The 20,088-nt window shown below is 35.7% G+C and overlaps 1 protein-coding gene across 2 annotated transcripts in view; it reads right to left on the bottom strand.

The window, feature by feature from the left end:
• REV3L (REV3 like, DNA directed polymerase zeta catalytic subunit) overlaps nt 1-20,088 on the bottom strand; it is a 161,309-nt gene that overhangs the window by 78,193 nt on the left and 63,028 nt on the right. Inside the window, exons 4-9 of one of the 2 annotated variants that reach the window (XM_081094034.1) lie at nt 17,913-18,073; nt 13,106-13,202; nt 8,850-8,944; nt 7,663-7,767; nt 6,556-6,640; nt 6,319-6,467 (exon numbers count right to left, since the gene is read on the bottom strand). In XM_081094034.1, coding sequence (XP_080950160.1) covers nt 6,319-6,467; nt 6,556-6,640; nt 7,663-7,767; nt 8,850-8,944; nt 13,106-13,202; nt 17,913-18,073 — 692 coding nt within the window. Of the gene's footprint in view, nt 1-6,318; nt 6,471-6,555; nt 6,641-7,662; nt 7,768-8,849; nt 8,945-13,105; nt 13,203-17,912; nt 18,074-20,088 lie in introns of both variants that reach the window. The other variant, XM_081094033.1, reaches the window with a different exon arrangement.

The following is a 20,088-nucleotide window of genomic DNA, read 5'->3' on the forward strand; positions in this document are numbered from 1 at the left end:
TAGATTAGATAGTACTGGAAGTTCTAGCCATAGCAACCAGACAAGAAGAAAGAAAAGGCATCCAAATCAGAAAGTAGTAAAACTGTCATTATTTGCAGATGACATAATATATGTAGAGAACCCTAAAGATTCCACCAAGAAACTAGTAAAACTGACAGGTAAGTTCAAAAGAGTAAAAATACAAAATCAATATTCAGAAGTTGGTTGCATTTTGTTTTTACGTAAATAATGAACTAAGCCAGAAAGGGAAACTAAGAAAATAATCCCATTTACAGTAGTATCAAAAAAATAAAATACATAGGAATAATACTTGGAAAGAAGACACAAATAAAGCATATACTGTGCTTATGGAGAGGAAAAAGTAACATCATTAAAATGTTCATACTACTCAAAGAAATCTATGATTCAATGCAATCCCTATCAAAATATCAATGGCACTTATCACAGAACTAGAACAAATAACCCCAAAATTTATATGGAACCACAAAGACCTCAAACAGCCACAGCAATCTTGAGAAAGAAGAACAAAGTTGGAGGTATCACACTACCTGATATCAAACTATACTAAAAGTCTATAGTAATCAAAACAACATTAAACAGACACAGAGATCAATGAAACAGAAAAGAGTCCAGAAATAAGCCCACGCCATTAGGGTCAATTAATATACGACAAAGGAGGCAAGAACATACAATGGGGTAAACATAGTCTATTTAATAAATGTTGTTGGGAAAATTGAATAGATACATGCAAAAAAATGAAACTAGACCACCTTCTTACACCATATACAACAGTGGTTCTCAACCTTCCTAATGCCATGATTCTTTAATACAGTTCCTCATGTTGTGGTGACCCCCAATTTCATTGTTACAAATTGAACATAATTAAAGCATAGTGATTAATCACAAAAATAATATGTAATTATATATGTGTTTCCCGATGGTCTTAGGCAACCCCTGTGAAAGGGTCGTTCAACCCCCAAAGGGGTCGCGACCCACAGGTTGAGAACCGCTGATATACAAGAATACACTCAAAATGGATTAAAGACCTAAATTCAAACATTTAAAACTATAACCAGAAAAAATAGGCAGTAAATTCCCTGACATTTCTCTTAGCAATATTTTTTTCTGATATATCCTTCTAAGGGGAGGAAAACAAAAAAATAATAGAACTACATCAAACTAAATAGCTTTGCACAGCAAAATATCCACACCCATCAGCAAAATGAAAAGACATCTTACTGAATGGAGAATATATGTGCTAATGATAAATCCAATAAAGGGTTAATACCCAAAATTTATAAAGAATTCATACAACTCAATATAAAAAACCCCACAAACAATCCAATTAAAATATGGATAGAGAACCTAGATTGATATTTCTCCAAAGAGGACAGACAGATGGCCAATAGACATATGAAAAGATGCTCAATGTCACTAATCAGAGAAAAATAAATTAAAATTACAATGAGATTATCACCTCACACTGTCAGAATGGCCATCATCAACAGATCAATAAACAACAAATGTTGGTGAGGATGTGGAGAAGAGGAAATCCTCATATACTTTGGTAGGAATGCAAACTGGTGCAGCCACTATGGAAACAGTATGGAAGTTCCTCAAAAAAACATAAAAATGAAACTGCCTCATGACCCAGCTATTTCTGGGTATATATTCGAAGAAACCCAAAACACTAATTCAAAAGAATACATGTACCCCTATATACATTGCAGCATTATTTACAACGGCCACGATACGGAAGCAACTGAAGTGCCCATCAATAGACAAGTGGATAAAAAAGCTGCAGTACATAAATACAATGGAATACTACTTGGTCATAAAAGGGACTGAAATCTTACCATATGTGACAGCACGGTTGGATCTAGAGGTTATTATGCTAAGTGAAATAAGTCATACAGAGAAAGAAAATATCAAAATATTTTACTTATAAACAAAGAAACATAACTGAAATAAAGTCATAGATACAAAGAACAGACTGATGGTTGCCAGAGGAGAGTTCGGGGGCCAAGTGAGAAAGGTGAAGGGATTAAGAACAAATTGGTAGTTACAAAATAGTCACAGCAATATAAAAGTAAAACACAGGGAATATAGTCAATAATAATAAGTATGTGTGGTGCCAGGTAGGTACTTAAAATATTCGGGGAATCACTTTGTAAATTATATGGTTGTCTAACCACTATGCTGAACACCTGAAAGTAATCTATCCTCCTATCTAATAATAGACAAACATGGTAATTAACCATACCTCCGCTACGCTTCCCATTGGCTAATCAGCAGGATATGCAAATTAACTGCCAACAAAGATGGCTGCTGGCAGCCACGCAGCTGAAGCGAGCAGGAGGTTTGCTTGCTCCAGGGATGGAGGAGGACAAGGTTCCTTGCCTGCTGTGGCCCAGCTCTGAGCTCCAGATGCAACAATGTTGCAATTATAGAAGCTAAACAAACCCAGATACCTGCTTTCAGTCAGCCACAGCCTCAAGCTGGAGCCAGCTCTCAGCTCCAGGGACAGCTATAGAGGGTAAATAAATCCCAAAATAAAAATAAATAAAAAAAAAAAAAAACAGGCTGGGAGCTTCAGTCGCCCACCAGCCTGAAAACGGCCCTCAGCCCCTCATCCAGACTGGCCAGGAACCCCAGTGGGGACCCCCACCCTGAAGTGGGTGTGACCAGCTGCAAACAGCCATCAGCCCATCATCCAGGCTGGTCAGGCACCCAAGCGGGACCCCCACCCTGATCCGGGACACCCTTCAGGGCAAACCAGCCAGCCTCCACCCGTGCACCAGGCCTCTATCCTATATAGTAAAAGGGTACTATGCAAACTGACCCTAACAGCAGAAAGACTGGGAATGACTGGTCATTATGACACACACTGACCACGAGGGGCCAGACGCTCAATGCAGGAGCTGCCCTCTGGTGGTCAGTGCGCTCTCACAGCGGGGAGCTCTGCTCAGCCACAAGCCAGGCTGATGACTGCCAGTACAGCGGTGGTGGTGGGAGCCTCTCCTGCCTTCTCAGCAGCGCTAAGGATGTCCGACTGCAGCTTTGGTTTGCTCCCTGCTGGCAAGTGGGCATCCCCTGAGGGCTGCCGGGCTGCCAGAGGGATGTCTGATTGCCAGCTTAGGCCCAATCCCTCGGGGAGCGGGCCTAAGCCAGCAAGTGGTCACCCTTGAGGGGTCCCAGATTGCGAGAGAGGACAGGCCAGGCTGAGGGACAAATTTTTGTGCACCGGGCCTCTAGTCTATCTATATAAACAGGAAATATGCTAATTAGCTGAGCATCACAACCACTAAGGAGGAGACTGCATCACGACCGCTCAGGAGGAGCTGTGCATGCAGATGGACAGGAAAGGACCTTGTGCCACCCAACCCCAGCAGCTGCGGGGAGGCTGGGGCTGGGGGCGGGCCGGAGCGGATACACAACACACAGGAGCACCTGCCCCCACCCCAGCTGACACAATGCGGCGTTCGGTGCTACGCGGGTCCCGGCCCTCTGTGGGGTGCCTCCTTGCACGATTGCTGGGCCCTAGTCTAATCTAATAATAGACAAACATGGTAACTGACCATACCTTCGCTATGCCTCCCATGGGCTAATCTGCACGATAAGCAAATTAACAGCCAACAAAGATGGCGGCTAATTTGCATACTGCAGGCAAATCCTGCTGTGCTGCCCCACTGGGGCTGGCGGCAGTGCGATCCCTAGCCGCTGGCCGTCCCAGCGCGAGATCCTGGCCTGCCGTGTGTGGCCCAGGAACGGTGGCAGCGAATCCTGAGCCTCCGCCCACCCCAGCCGGGATCCGGGCCTTTGGTGTGTGCGGTGGGGCGGGCAGGGCGGTGGCATTGAGATCCCCAGCTGCTGCCCACCCCAGCCCAGGATCCGGGCCTGTCATGTGTGGGACGGGGTGGGCAGGTGGGCGGCAGCACTATCTGAGCGGCTGCCCAGCCCAGCTCGGGATCCAGGCCTGCCATATGCAACTGGGGGAGATGGGGCAGGCACGGCGGGATCGGGCGTGCCATCTGCCACCAGGAGAGTGGGCCTAAGCCAGCAGGTGGTTATCTCCTGAGAGGTCCCAGACTGTGAGAGGGCACAGGTTGGGCTGAGGAACCCCTCCCCCCCAACCAGTGCACAAATTTTTGTGCACTGGGCTTCTAGTAGATATATAAAAGGCTAATATGCAAAATGTCCCTGTGGGAGTCTGACCAGGAGTTCTATCACTCACTATGATGTGCACTGACCACCGGGGGGCGGCACAGAACGAAGGAAGGCCTGGGCCAGCAGCTGGGGAAGGGAGGGTCCAGCTGGCAGCCCAAAGGAAGGCCTCAGGCAGCCAGAGCCCCCAATTGGCTCTGATTGCTGGCCAGGCCTAGGGACCCTACCTGTGCAAGAATTTTGTGCATTGGGCCTCTAGTATAAAATAATACTGAATGTCAACTGTAATTGAAAAATAAAAAAAAATTCCTAAATTAGTCTATAAATTCAATAAATTCCTAATAAAGTATCAACAAGGTTCTTCCCAGAAACAAAACAATCTGACACTAAAATTAACATGGAAGAGCTTTTTTTAAAGATGAAGAGTAGACAAGACAATTTTGAAGCCAAATAAGGGAAGACCTGCTCTTGATGTATATCAATACTAAAGCCCCTGCTTCCAACGTAGCAGTGAAAAAAGGGCTTTTCCTTTTATGCTGAAGGCTGTAATTCTATTCCTGCCAGTCTGGCTCCCCATGCCTAGAAAAACTGCATACGAAACAATCCAAATTCTAAGTAAAACTTTCATTATTCTCTTATTTCCCAATCATGTATAAGCTAACTGCATTACAGAAACCCTTTTAGAACACAATAGTATATATGATACATACCCTGTAAGGCCTGGCAAATCACACTTCCACATATCTTTTGTGGAGAAACTCTTGCACATAGACACAAGATAAAACACTGTTATTAACAGTGCAAAAGTGAAAGCCATCTAATAGTTGTAGAGAAACAGATAAACTTGTTTACTCTTACAAAGGAGCACTAATCAGCAGCTAAAATGAATAAACTAGAAATGTGTATGAATAGGTAGATTGAAAGTTATAATACTGACATAAAAATACTCAACATCATTAGTAATGAGGGAAATGATAATTAAAACCATAATGAGATGCAATTTCACACACACTAGGATGACTATATAAAAAAGACAGATAACAACAAGTGTTATTAGTGAAGATGTGGGGTCACTGCTGGTGGGAATATAAAACACTGTAGTCACTTGGGAGACAGTTTTGGCAGTTTACAAAAAAAAATTAATGACAAATTTACTAAATAACCCAGCAATTCCAACTCCTTGGTATCTACTAAAAAAAGAAAAAGAAAATATATATCCACACAAAATCTTATACACAAATGTTCCTAGCAGCATTATTCTTAAGAGCAAAAAGTAAAAACAACTGAAATGTCTATCAACTGGTGAATGTATTAACAAAATATGGGATAGCTATATAATTCAATACTATTCAGCCAGAAAAATACTGACAGATGCAATATGGATGAACCTGGAAATATGTTAAGTGAAAGAAGCAAGATACAAAAGATTGCATACTTTATTTCATTTATATATGTCTAGAAAAGGCAAATCTTAGAGATAAGAAAGTAGGTAAGTGGTTAATTAGGATTGGAGGTGGGAACAGCTATAACTACAAATGAAAAAGGAGTATTTTGAGGTGAAGAAAATGTTCTAAAACTGAATTATGGAGATATTTGCAGAACTCTGTAAGTTTAGGATAAATCATTGAATTATAAATTTAAAATGAGTGAATTTTGTGCCATATATATTATACCTTGATTAAGTTAAAAATATGATGAATAAAAAAAGCAAGTTGTTTAATCTATGATAAGCAGGATATCATTTACCTAAAACTTAAAACAGAAAATAATAGTATATGTTGTGGGCATACATACTTGGTGGGGGCAAAAGTAGGTTTATATTTGTTCATATGAAAAACAATACAATAATTAATAAATATAATACAATAAACTTTCACATACTCACAACTATAAACCTACTTTTGCCCCACCTGTATATAAGAAACTGTAAAATCATACATGTTAACAGCTTGTACCAACTTCAGAATAGTGCTTGCCTCTAGAGATGAAGAAAAAGTAAAGGAATAGGAGAGAGGTTTTTGCAATATCAATGATGTTTATTTCTTAGGGGGAAAAAGAAACACTTAGCAAACTCAACTAAATCTTAATACCTCAGAACTAGATATTTAGATGTCTGGTAGGGTATTTTGTGTACACATGAAAAGAAAACCTCACCTTTGCTCAACTCTGTGTCTTTGTGGACTTCTACCATATTAGCTGGTGTACACTGAAGAGTTTCAGGAGACAGGACCTCAGAGTGCAATGTTAACTCAGCAGAGAACTCCTGGGATCCGTCGTTATAGTCCACAGAGCCTGATAACCTTCTGCTTAATTAAAACAAATCCTTTATAACACACTAGATTAACAAAGCAATAAAATAGCTCTGAGATCTGTAAAAAAACAACCACTTACACAGAGAAATCATTCTGTTTGAGAATTTCCTGAAGTCTCTTCTGAAATTTTTTTTCACTTTCTGTGGCTGGCACAAACCTGCGATCTTTGAATTAAAAGTGCATTAAAAAAATGTAGATAGCAAATAAATGAAATATTTTCTTTTCTCTTAGAATAGCTTTTAAAATAGTAATGTCCTATCCTTCTCTTGACAGATATAATACCACCTAAAAGTAGTTCTATTATAAAAAACAAAAGAAAAATTGTTGTTACTGAAGCTATATAATTAAGCACTTAAAGTCAGTTCAAGATTAAGTCCATAATTATAACTTAAATCCAATACATTGTTCTCTACATATACATGTATCACAGACTCTGAATCTAGAAATTTTCTTCTCATAAAATATAATACTTCTACTTTAAAAAGCACTCAAAATTTATCAAAGTATTTTTAGTATTCAAGACACTAAAATTTTGAAATTTTAATTAGACTTCAATATACTAGTAGGCTTACTTCTAAATTGCAAATACATTTGCCTTGTGAATTATGTCTTTTATTCTTTTACCTTTATTTTAATATTTTTGTTGTGTCCCATGGCATTTATTTAAGACCCTCAAATTATTTTTTGAAGTAGTAAGGTTTAATAATAAAATAAGTGTTTCCTTTAAAACTATAGCAGATGATCGAAGTGCAAGTGCATATGATATATCCAGAAATAATTTGGGGGCTATATTTCATGGGTACATTTTCAAAACTTAATGAATCAAACACAGTGTTTCTAAGTTGGAATTCACGAGCTTCTATGAGCATTCTATAGCTTATTTGGAAATACAGGTTAGAACATACTAGATAATGAAAAAGGAACAAAAACGTGAAATAGGCGAACAAAGTATGGTGAAAATCAATGACAACAAAGCTGTCAATTTCTTACAGGAAAAGAGACAACGAGTGACACTTTGGAGGTAAAGAATCACTGGTTCAGAGCAAAGACAATAGAAAAAAATACATAGAAAATTTGAAAGTAATCTGAAAAGTAAAATTTAAGGTCAAGATAAACTCAATGGCTTAACCTTTTTCATAAAACTATCTTGTTTAAAAAAATCATTAGAGTACTATTTGGTTAATACCTTGTGATTCAGTTTGGCTAATTTGAGAAGTTTCATTTCTATTTCTTCGCCGTTGCTTTTCATCTTCCCATATGGCCTGTAGACCAGGATTTCCATCAATTTGAGCTGTAATCACAATAATACTTCACCACTACAAGGTCAAAGTAAAAACTACTTGCTTAAAAAAAGGAACTCAAACTTAAAAAAAAAAATTTATTGTTTAAAATATTACATATGTCCCCTTTTTCCCCCCATTGACCTCTTCTTCTAACCTCCCCACCCCCCTCCCTGGGGCCTTCACCACCCTATTATCTGTGTCCATGGATTATGCATATATGCATATAAGTTCTTTGGTTGATCTCTTCCCACGCACCCTCTCCCACCTTCTGAGATTCCACAGTCTGTTCCATACTTCTATGTTTCTGGATCTATTTTGTTCATCAGTTTATTTTGTTTATTAGGTTCCACATGAGTGAGGTCATGTGATACTTGTCTTTCTCTGACTGGCTTATTTCACCTAGCATAATACTCTCCAGGTCCCTCCATGCTGTCTCAAAGGGTAAGAGATCCTTCTTTTTTTTATTCTTTTTTTTAAATTGCTACATAGTATTCAATGGTGTAAATGTATCACAGCTTTTTTTATCTACTCATCTACTGATGGGCACTTGAGCTGTTTCCAGATCTTAGATATTGTGAGGAACCCAAACTTTTAAAAAATAAATACTGCCTCTTAAGAAAAACAATTACCTACTTCATGTAATAAAGCAGACAAACTATCCCAACCTACATTTCTTATGTTAGTCCTTTTTTAGTTTTCTTCCTAGTGGTTCCCAAAAACCCATCAAGTGAGTAAGATTCAAACATCTGAGGATAGCCAATAGACCTAAGAATCCCCTCCCTGCTATATAACCTAAAAACTAAAAACATTAAGTTAGATAATGTTATATTAACTTTTAAAATATTAATTTATTTAGTGTTACATTTACTTTAGGTTCATGACTGTGCAAACATACTCATGTGGATGAAAGTATAAATGAAAAAATATAAATAAAAAATTGCTTCAGAGGTACAGAAGCAATCTTCATAACATTTGGTATCTTCTATAACATCTTACATCTCTAGTAATGCTTTCTTCCCTACTTTTTCCACTTACTTTGACCATTAATTAAAAACACACACACATATATTAAGAATAATTGTACATATACCTTCAATGTCCAGCCGATTTAAGATATCAGCAGCTACAGCATCTACTTCTAATTCACATGTACTCTGTGGTTCAATACCTTCCAGTATTAAAGAGCTGTATTAAAAACATTTTAAAAACCACAATAATTATATAAGAGCAAATTTTCTGAAGATTTTTCTTACATAATTTTTTTATCTTTATGTGGTAAGCAGAAAAGCCAATGATGTATTAATAAGTATAACATAATTGATATTATATATATAAAGAAATGATAAAGAGGAAGAGAAAAGTACAAAATATTATTATATTACAATTCACTGAGATCTTTTTGCAGTGCATTCTACATATTTTGGCTCATTATATTTTATATATAAGGGATGTGGGTCATATCCAGGACAGAAAGGGATAACAGAGAGACAACTGAGAGATGCATCAAAAACCAAACACATATGTAATCATTTGCTCAGAGGCATCTTTCTTAGCAATCATAGATTTGTTTTAAAAAATAAGGAGAGAATATGCAATAAGAAATGAGGGGAAAGGAGTATACTGAAAGGTGGGCAAATGATACTGTTCTCCCTGACCCCAACGACTGCTGTGCTGGATAATGCTTTAAAATTCTCCGTAACTACAGATTTGAGAAACCATGTGGCTTAATAATGGGATCATGACTAGGAAATGTGTTAACACCACAAAATCATTAGTTTTTATGAAAACTACAGAAGTTCTGCTCTTTGACTCAGAAATTTTTGTTTTTCATCAGAGCCGCAAAAAAAGATTAGGACATCACATACTACCAATATAGACATCAATTGAAAAAGAGAGAACCATGAAAGTGGATGATGGCAGATTTCACTCCCATTTTTTAATGTTTTAAGAGAAACAGATTAGCAAAACCTCATTTCTCATAGTCTATCCCTAAGGAAATTTTGATGGAACATTAGAAATTAATTTGTTAAACCACAGAATTTTTACAATTCAAATAAATATACGTGTACATAGATGCATACGTGTAGATAGACACATATCTTTTTATCATTGATAGAGAAGAAACATATTAGCCAACCTATCACAATATATCCCTTTCACTTTCAGAACGAAATTATTCTTAATGTTGTTTGTCTTCTTCATTCATATAACTTAAAGTAAATTTTGCAATGAAATGACATACTAGATAAAATAGTTCATGGTCAACAATTTTCTCCTTATACTAAAAAGTTTCACAAGTTTTGAAAGAATTATATTGTAAATTTCAAGGGTGAATTTTCCAAAAGTAACACATTTGTGACAAAGGAGGGAAACAATAATATCAAAAAATAAAATCTCATAGTAGAAATTTATGACTATTTCTTGCCTTTATTACAAAGCTACTTCAGACATTCAGAAGAGATGTTCTTAGGAAAAGGAAGTAGTTTTCAGAATTAAAACTTTCCGATAGAAAAAGTGTAAGTAAAAAATTTGTCAGCCCTGGCCAGTATGTTTCAGTGATAGAGTGTTGGTCTGAGCACCCAAGGGTCTCGAGTTCAATTCCTGGTCAAGGGCACCTACCTGTGTTGCAAGTTTGTTCCAGCCCTTGGTTGGAGCATGCATGAGGCGGCCAATCAATGTGTCTCTCTCACATTGATGTTTCTCTCTCTCTCTTCACTCTCTCTAAAAATCAATGGAAAAAATATCCTCAGGTGAGGATTAACAAAAAAACCTTTTTTTTTGAATCAGAGGTTGGGAACTGGGTGGTAGGAAGCAGGGGGGGGAAAAGAAGGGAGGGCATTTGTAATACCCTCAACAATCAAGATTTTAACAAATTTAGGTTACCAAATACATGCAGACCATTCATTTATCTACCATAACGATGGTAGATAACTGTGCCTCTCTGAACATTTCTGTTCAAAGCTTAACAAAACAGTCCTACTAATTAGAATCAGTGAGGATGAAGCTCACACATGTATAATTTTAAAAATCTTTTCAGATCATACTGATGGGTAGCCAGGGTGAGATTACTGCAGTAGATTCAGTTTTTGTATATTCAACACTCTGGCAAATGATCCTGAAGGTCCAGGATTTGTGGTAATTAACACTGAGCTAGCTAGTAAGGTAGGTAGAGCTACTAACTCAGCACTTACAAGTTAGTTGCTCTCTCTTATGGCCCTTGTAATAATGTTTGTGAAAGGGCATAAAACATTTCTTTGTTAAAAAAAAAAAAGGTACATAGAAGAAGGTGTTAGCACTGGGGATAGAAATGAGACTAATAAAATCTAAGAGTAATGATTTATGGCAAAATTTTTTGACATTATGTTATTTGTACTTCATGAAATTATGGATTTTCATGTTTAATGCAATATAAGCATTCCAAAAATATAAAATATGGGCTAATCTGAGACAAAAATATATACAGCTATCCCATAATTATTTTAAATTCTAATTCTGAGTACCTTGTCTAATTTTACTAGTTTGTCTATTCACATCTTTGCTTATAATTTGTCAATTCTTAAAAATAAAACAGGCTCTTAAAAACAGTCTAAAATTCAAACTTTTCATTATAATACATAAGGTTTGCCCAAACTCACTCCGAATCAGTGAAGCCTTTATAACCTAACCAGAAAGATTGTTCAAAAAGGGCTTCAAATACAAATAAACTTTAATTTGAGCATGCAAAAAACAAGTTACTACATGCAGAACTTTGAAAACCAAGGAATCTAGGGAATAGGTAAAATCCTTGGGTCAGGTTGATTTCCTCTAACATTAGAGAGATAGAGGGACTGCATCACAGGCATAAAAAAAATGAGACAAAAAGTAGCTTTTGGTCACTGTCTTCTGGACTGATTAAAACTTGAATTTGATGTGGTAAATAAAATTCTCTCTAAATTTAATACCATTTCAATATGATTATAAAAACATTTCCACTCTATCTGAGAAGGAACCAAGTGCACGCATGTGCATGTGTATGTATGTTTATCAAAAAGTCCTGACATAAAAAAAAAACACTCAAAAAAAAAAAAAGTCCTGATAAATGTTAAGCTGGATCAAGAGATAAAGTAAGTCATTGTCCACAACACCTCAAAGTTTTATAGATTTCATTATGGTATAACATTCCAATTATAAAACAATGTATTTCCATCATTATTTAGTGATAATTTTTTCTTAATTTTAGATATTAAAAAAAACCCAAGTAATTCTATAACATGAAAATTCTGTCAACAACATTAGGATTTTAAACTACATAAATTATATTTATGTAGTTTAAAATGAATATATTTCATGGTGGTTTATCTTCAATTGATTAATAAATCACATTTTCTTTTCATTAAATAAAAAAATAAGTCATTTAAACACTTTTTCCACCTTGCATTCTTCATAAAAATATCTACATAAAAAACATCAGTTGACATATGTGTAGTGAAAAGAGGAAAACGATAACCACCCTGCCAATACCTAATTGATTAATAAAAGGATCAAGAAAGCTTGGGCAATGCTTTGTGGTATAAAACAGAAATCTTTCTGGGTTCTATGTAGATAAAGCTATTATTAATAATTTTATAGGTACTGATTAAATACCTAAATATTCAAAATGTTACCTTCCCCAAAATAAATTAATAAAAGTCTAATAAATAACAGTCAAAAGAAATCACAGATTATATTATTCATATTCAGTATGTCAACCCACTTTTTCCCACAAATATTTAATATTTAGAAAGGGTTATTTTTATTAAAAATATTTACTATTTAGTTTTTCAAATGATAGTTTATTACATGATTTTTAAATTTATATTTTATTGATTTTTTACTGAGAGGAAGGAAGAGGGATAGAGAGTTAGAAACAATGATAAGAGAGAAACATCGATCAGCTGCCTCCTGCACACCTCCTACTGGGGATGTGCCCGCAACCAAGGTACATGGCCCTTGACTGGAATTGAATCTGGGACCTTTCAGTCCGCAGGCCAACACTCTATCCACTGAGCCAAACCAGTTAGGGCTATTATGTGATTTTTACTAGACAAGTTATAGGAAATCAATTTGGAATGCACAATGAAGATGAATGTTGTAAAAAAGTATAAAAATTTACATCCAGATTTCTTTTATTAATTAGGCGAAAATTAAGTATATTTTCATGGTCTCTTTTTAAAATCTATGATTCCATGTAACATACTAATATTGAAATTTGCTTTTATGAAAAATTTATACATTAAAACACCAAATATAAGATTAAAATTATGGAAACCACTAATTTCTGAATGTAGGATATATGTAAATATGTTTTCCTTTACAACATGAACTAACCTTGGTATTTCATTTTCTTCCCACCGAAATAAGGTACCAGTAAAAGAATTTCCTTGTAGCCGGTCCTTGTAAGATCCAGTTGCATGCAATGGATCACCTGGGAGTAGAAAAATAAAATGGGATGAGTTCTAATTTGAACTTGCATATAACTACTGTTTAAGTAAAATAATATACAAACTATATGACTAGTTCCTAAAAACTCATACACACCTAGGAATGTATATATGAGCAGTTGACAGTAATGGTTCCAAACTAAGAGGGTAAAGAAGTATTTGTAATATATGCTTATGAGAGAGAAATGGTTACAAGACTTTCATATTAGAATAAAAGAATACATTTTGATATGCTATTCTGATGGGTATGCTTAAAATCTCATTTTATAAAGAAATATGACAATTTTTGTAGACTTTAATCCAAATTCCTAGGGTATTCTGTATAAACCTCAATCAAAATTCTAGTAGAAATCAGGTCCCAGATAAAATTCAAAACATACTATAATACCAATCCCTGAACAAAAAAGAAAATACACAATGCATTCCAGAAGCAATGGCAACAACAGTGAGTGGAAACATGGGACAAATGCAATCTGACCAGCAGCTGAAGAGGGGACATGTTTCCTTAGCTGTCCCAGTTTCAGAAACTAGGTCCTAGGGTCGTGCTTTGGAAGTAATCAACAAATTTTCTCAAATTTTCTGTGATCTCTTATGGTAATTTAAATTTGCAGATAAGAGAAAGCTTGAATTTTAATGTTATCAAGGATATTACATTTACAATCCTCTCTAGCTAAATTTAATACTTTGATTTTCTTATTTGACTAGCCTGATCAAAAATGTAATTAGGCTGAGATCAGGTATTAACATCTTTGCTATTTCAACAAAACATGCCTTGAAAACATGCAACTAATTCTTACTATAATTTGTATTTTGTTTTAGCATATTTCCCTAAAGAACATGGAAACTTTAATATATTAAGTATATATGAAATATGTATTTCTTTTCAACTGTGGATGTTAAAAAATGTAATATAAAATGCTTCTGTGGTACTCAAAATATTTATTCTATATAAGTACTCTTATATAACTCACCTTAACTACTATAACAATTAGTAATTTCTATTTTAGTTGAAAATTGATTATATAACTGAATATTAAGACAAAATTATATATGCATGTACATTAAAATTCTTAAATCTTTTTCACTTTTGAATTTACCTCACTTTCAAAAAGACTGTTACGTACTATATCAACTTGTCTTATAAGACGAAATGTTGTCATGCACATATATGTAATATATACATTAATTTACTGTAAGATTTACTATCAGTTTAACTGTAAGATGTCTGAAATAACATGACAAAATAAAATACTAAAGATGATTCATCTATTTTTTTCCATGATTTCAGTATTACCTTTTATCTTATACAAAACAAAAACCTGAGGGCTATTTAGTATAATGAATTAAGATATAAATTTTATTTCAACATACTTGCAATTTCCCTTCAACTAAATTTCTTATACTTCTGCCTTCAAATTGTTCATAGTTTGAAAAAAAAAAATCCCTTCTAATCATCATTCCAATACTCATCTGGCTTTTATAACTAAAATAAATGGCTTACATATACTTGCTAATTCAAAATTTCCTCATGCTTTTCACCTATTAGAAACAAACTTTTGCAGGGTTTCTTTTCTTTTCTAGATAAATATGTACTTTATTTTTTAATCAAGAAAATTAGTTCTTGAAAAATTTGTTAAACATACTTTTATATTTTTAGACAGATTTCAAGACATTTAAATGTTTCCCATATTTATTTATTTATTTATTAATGTTGTTTAAGGTATTACAAATGGTACATATGTCTCTTTTTTTCTCCCACTGACCTCCCCGCAGCCTTCCCTACCCCCCAGCACTTGCCCTCGTGCCCCTACCCCCAGTGTTTTGCGTCTGTTGGTTGTGCTTATATGCATGCATACAAGTCCTTCCATTGATCTCTTATCCCTACAATCTTCCCCAGCCTTCCCGCTGTAGTTTGACAGTCTGTTCGATGCTTCTTTGCCTTTATTTTTGTTCAACAGTTTGTAATGTTCTTTATTCTCCATAAATGAGTGAGATCATGTGGTATTTGTTTTTCACTGACTGGCTTATTTCACTTAGCATAATGCTCTCCAGATCCATCCATGCTGTTGCAAATGGTAAGAATTCCTTCTTTTTTACAGCAGCATAGTATTCCATTGTGTAGATGTACCACAGTTTTCTAATCCATTCATCTGCTCATGAGCATTTAGGCTGTTTCCAAATCTTAGATATGGTGAATTGTGCGCTATGAACATAGGGGTGCATATATCCTTTCTGATTGGTGTTTCTGGTTTCCTGGGATATATTCCTAGAAGTGGTATTACTAGGTCAAATGAAAGTTCCATTTTTTAAAAATATTTTTTATTGATTTTTTACAGAGAGGAAGGGAGAGGGATAGAAAGTTAGAAACATCGATGAGAGAGAAACATCAATCAGCTGCCTCCTGCACACCCCCTACCAGGGATGTGCCTGCAACCTAGGTACATGCCCTTGACCAGAATCGAACCCGGGATCCTTCAGTCTGCAGGCCGATGCTCTATCCACTGAGCCAAACAGGTTAGGGCGAAAGTTCCATTTTTAATTTTTTGAGGAAGCGCCATACTGTTTTCCACAGGGGCTGCACCAGTCTGCATTTCCACCAGCAGTGCACGAGGGTTCCTTTTTCTCCGCATCCTCTCCAGCACTTGTCATTTGTTGATGATAGCCATTCTGACAGGTGTGAGATGGTACCTCATTGTTGTTTTGATTTGCATCTCTCGGATGATTAGTGACTTTGAGCATGTTTTCATGTCTCTTGGTTTTCTGAATGTCCTCTTTCAGAAAGTGTCTATTTAGGTCCTTTGCCCATTTTTTGTTTGGACTGTTTATCTTCCTTTTGTTAAGTTGTATGAGTTTCTTGTAAATGTTGGAGATTAAACCCTTATCGGAGATAACATTGGCAAATATGTTCTCCCATGCAGTGGGCTTTCTTGTTGTTTTGCTGATAGTTTCTTTTGCTGTGCAGAAGCTTTTTATTTTGATGTCCCATTTGTTTATTTTCTCTAGTTTCCACTGTCCTAGGGGCTGTATCGGTAAAGATATTGCTACGACAAATGTCTGCTATTTTGTTGCCTATGGCTTCTTCTAAGATTTTTATGGTTTCCCATATTATGTTTAAGTTCTTTATCCATTTTGAGTTTATTTTTGTGTATGGTGTAAGTTGGTGGTCTAGTTTCATTTTTTTTGCAAGTATCTGTCTAGTTTTCCCAACACCATTTACTGAAGAGACTGTTTTGTCTCCATTGTATGCTCTTGCCTCCTTTGTCAAATATTAATTGAACATACTAGCTTGTGTCGATCTCTGGGTTCTCTGTTCTGTTCCACTGGTCTATATATCTGTTCTTGTGCCAGCACCAAGCAGTTCTGAGAATAGTGGCTTTGTAGTATAGCTTGATATCTGGTATTGTGATCCCTCCAACACTGTTCTTCTTTCTCAAGATTGCTGCAGCTATTTGGGGTCTTTTTTTATTCCAGATGACTTTTTGGAGAATTTGTTCGAGGTCTTTGAAGTAGGCCACTGGTACTTTAATGGGAAATTGCGTTGACTTTATAGATTGCTTTGGGTAGTATGGACGTTTTAATGATGTTGATTCTACCAATCCATGAACATGGTATACTCTTCCATTTGTTCATGTCTTCCTCTATATCTTTTTTTAGCATCCTGAAGTTTTCTGAGTACAGGTCCTTTATCTGCTTGGTTAAGTTTATTCCTAGGTATCTTAATTGTTTTGTTGCAATGGTAAATGGGATTTTTTTAAAAATTTCTCTTTCTGTGAGTTCATTACTGGTGTATAGAAAAGCCATAGACTTCTGGGTGTTAATTGCCGAATTCATTTATCAAGTCTAGTAGTTTTTTGATGGGAGTCTTTGGGGTTTTCTATGTACAATATCATGTCATCTGTGAATAAGGACAGTTTTACTTCTTCTTTCCCAATGTGGATGCCTTTTATTTCTTCTTCTTATCTGATTGCAATGGCTAGTACTTCCAGTACTATGTCGAACAGGAGTGGTGAGAGTGGGCATCCCTGTCTTGTTCCTGTGTTTAGGGGAAATGGTTTTAGTTTTTGCTCATTGAGTATGATGCTGGCTGTGGGTTTGTCATATATGGCTTTTATTATGTTGAGGTATGATCCTTCTATTCCCACTTGCTGAGGGTTTTTATCAAGAAAGGGTGTTGGATTTTGTCAAATGCTTTCTCTGCATGAATGGATATGATTATATGGTTTTTATCTCCCAGTTTGTTTATGTGGTGTATCACATTTATTGATTTGCGGATGTTGTACCATCCTTGCATCCCCGGGATAAACCCCACTTGGTCATGGTGTATGATCTTTCTAATGTAATGCTGGATTCGATTTGCTAGAGTTTTGTTGAGGATTCAGGGTTTCTTTTAGAGATACTGAAAATATTATAAATTTGACTGTGGTGATGGTTGTATAACTGTCAATATCCTAAAAACCACTGAATTTTCCATTTTAAATGAGTGAAATGTGTGGTATGTGAATTATACTTCAATGAAGCTGTTACAAAACAAATTTCACTTGAGATTCTTTTCCTAATAAATGCTAATACCATTTTGTGTATTTTATTCTTTACCTACTCAGAACTCATAATATAAATGTTTATTATTCTATAAATTATCAATTTCATAACTCTTGTTTCAAAGCATTAATTTGAACTTGAAAAATTAACCTTACTTTTCCTTCTTGCTTTTCGGAACTTGACAGCAGCTAGATTTATTAAGTTCATTCCATACAGATTGTAGTCAATGAAGAGCTGTAGGAGGTAGGGAATATGCGCTTCGTGAGGCTGATAAAATTTATTCATTATGGCTCCACTTTGCAAAAGTTCACATATCCTAAATTAGGGGGGAAAAAGTTATATCATAAAATTATGTTTCCTAGAATGTTAAGTGAAACAATGATTATACTAATAGAGAATAAAACACATCATATTAGCATACAAAATTTTTTACTTCAATTTTACTAGAAACTTGTATTTTATAAGAAATTAAGTTTAAATCAAGTTTTAAAGAAAGCCATGTGCTCTAAAAATGACAAAAGTTTCAGTGAAGAGTATTTTGACTTCTAAAACCAATTTAATACTAACTATATTGAAAAAGCCTAAGTCAAAAAGTTTTTTACAATAAGCCTTTTCTTTTAAAAATTAAGAAAATTTTTTTAAAAGATTATACAAAAATTCTAAAGAATACATGACTCAATCCACTACTCAGAGATGTTACCATTTTAATATTTTTTACTTCTCTGAGTTGTTCTCCTACAAACAACAGGCAATTATAAATAGTGTATGTGCTATTCAAGGCAAGTATAGGAAACATCTAGAAGGGACACTAATCGAGAAGTCTCTAAGAAGTAGACTTAATAGTAAACTGGAGATACTTTTTGTCTGAGGAAAAAAGTATTTCATGCAAATGAAATTGCACATGCAAAGTGCCACGAGAAACATGTTTCACTCTTGAACTGAAACCATTGAGTGAGGTATGGTGACAGAACTGTAGTGAGAAGGGGTGGCTAGGGAGGTAATGAGAAGTCAGATTATACAGAGCCTATTAAGACACTAGAAGAGGTAGTGCAATTTGCCTGTGAACAGCAGGAAAGTTAAATAACCAGGTTAGCTAGAGAATGCACAACACTAGGGAGAGGCTATTGTGAAAAAACTAAGATGATAGCTTTAAGGAAATGTGTTGATTCAGGAGAGATATAAGAAATAAATGGTCAGGCCTTGATAGCTAACTAGATGTGAAGGATAAGGTAGAACAGGAGTTGACAATAATGCCTAGATTTCTTTTTTTTATTTTTTAAATATATTTCATTGATTTTTTAGAGAGGAAGGGAGAGGGATAGAGAGTTAGAAACATCGATGAGAGAGAAACATCCATCAGCTGTCTCCTGCACACCACCTGCTGGAGATGTGCCTGCAACCAAGGTACATGCCCTTGACCGGAATTGAACCTGGGACCCTTCAGTCTGCAGGCTAACGCTCTATCCACTGAGCCAAACCAATTAGGGCAATGCCTACATTTCTTGCTTAAGCATCTAGTTGATAGTGCTGCATTTATTGAAATAGAAAGGACCAGAAGGAAACAGGTTTGTTTGGGCTTTATTTTGTGGAGGGGGAAATAAAGACAAACCAAGTTTTAGACATGCTGGGAATTAGGCATAATGGGATATTCAGGTAGATTTCTATGAAAATATTGGAAATAAATGATAATGAAGAGGATAAGAATAATTTTATTAACATGGTATTAAAAATGTTAGATACTATGCTCCGGATACTGTGTTAGGTGCTTTAAATGCTTTATCTCAAGTACTCCTCACTACAAACCTATGGTACTACCATCCCCATTTTAGAAATAAAGAAACTGAATCTTAGGGAGATTAAAAAGTTGTCCAAAATCACACAAATAGCCGAAACCGGTTTGGCTCGGTGGATGGAGCGTCGGCCTGCGGACTGAAGGGTCCCGGGTTCGATTCTGGTCAAAGGCGTGTGCCTGGACTGCGGGCACATCCACAGTGGGGGATGTGCGGGAGGCAGCTGGTCGATGTTTCTCTCTCATCGATGTTTCTAACTCTCTATCTATCTCCCTTCCTCTCTCTGTAAAAAGTCATTAAAATATATTTAAAAAAAAAAAGAAAAAACAACAAAATCACACACATAAAAAGCAAAAGAGCTAAAATTCAACCCAAATTTTCTCTGCCTTGTGAGCCCTTACTCTTAACTACAATGCTGTTCTATTTATCAGTAGATTATTTGATATACTGATCAGGAGCTCTGGAGGGAAATTTAGGCTACTTATATATATGTAGAAGTCCAATAGATAAAGATTAACAAAAACAAAACCCTGGGAGCAGA

Source organism: Myotis nattereri, assembly GCF_964212035.1.
Source record: "Myotis nattereri genome assembly, chromosome: 6".
Lineage (NCBI taxonomy): Eukaryota > Metazoa > Chordata > Mammalia > Chiroptera > Vespertilionidae > Myotis > Myotis nattereri.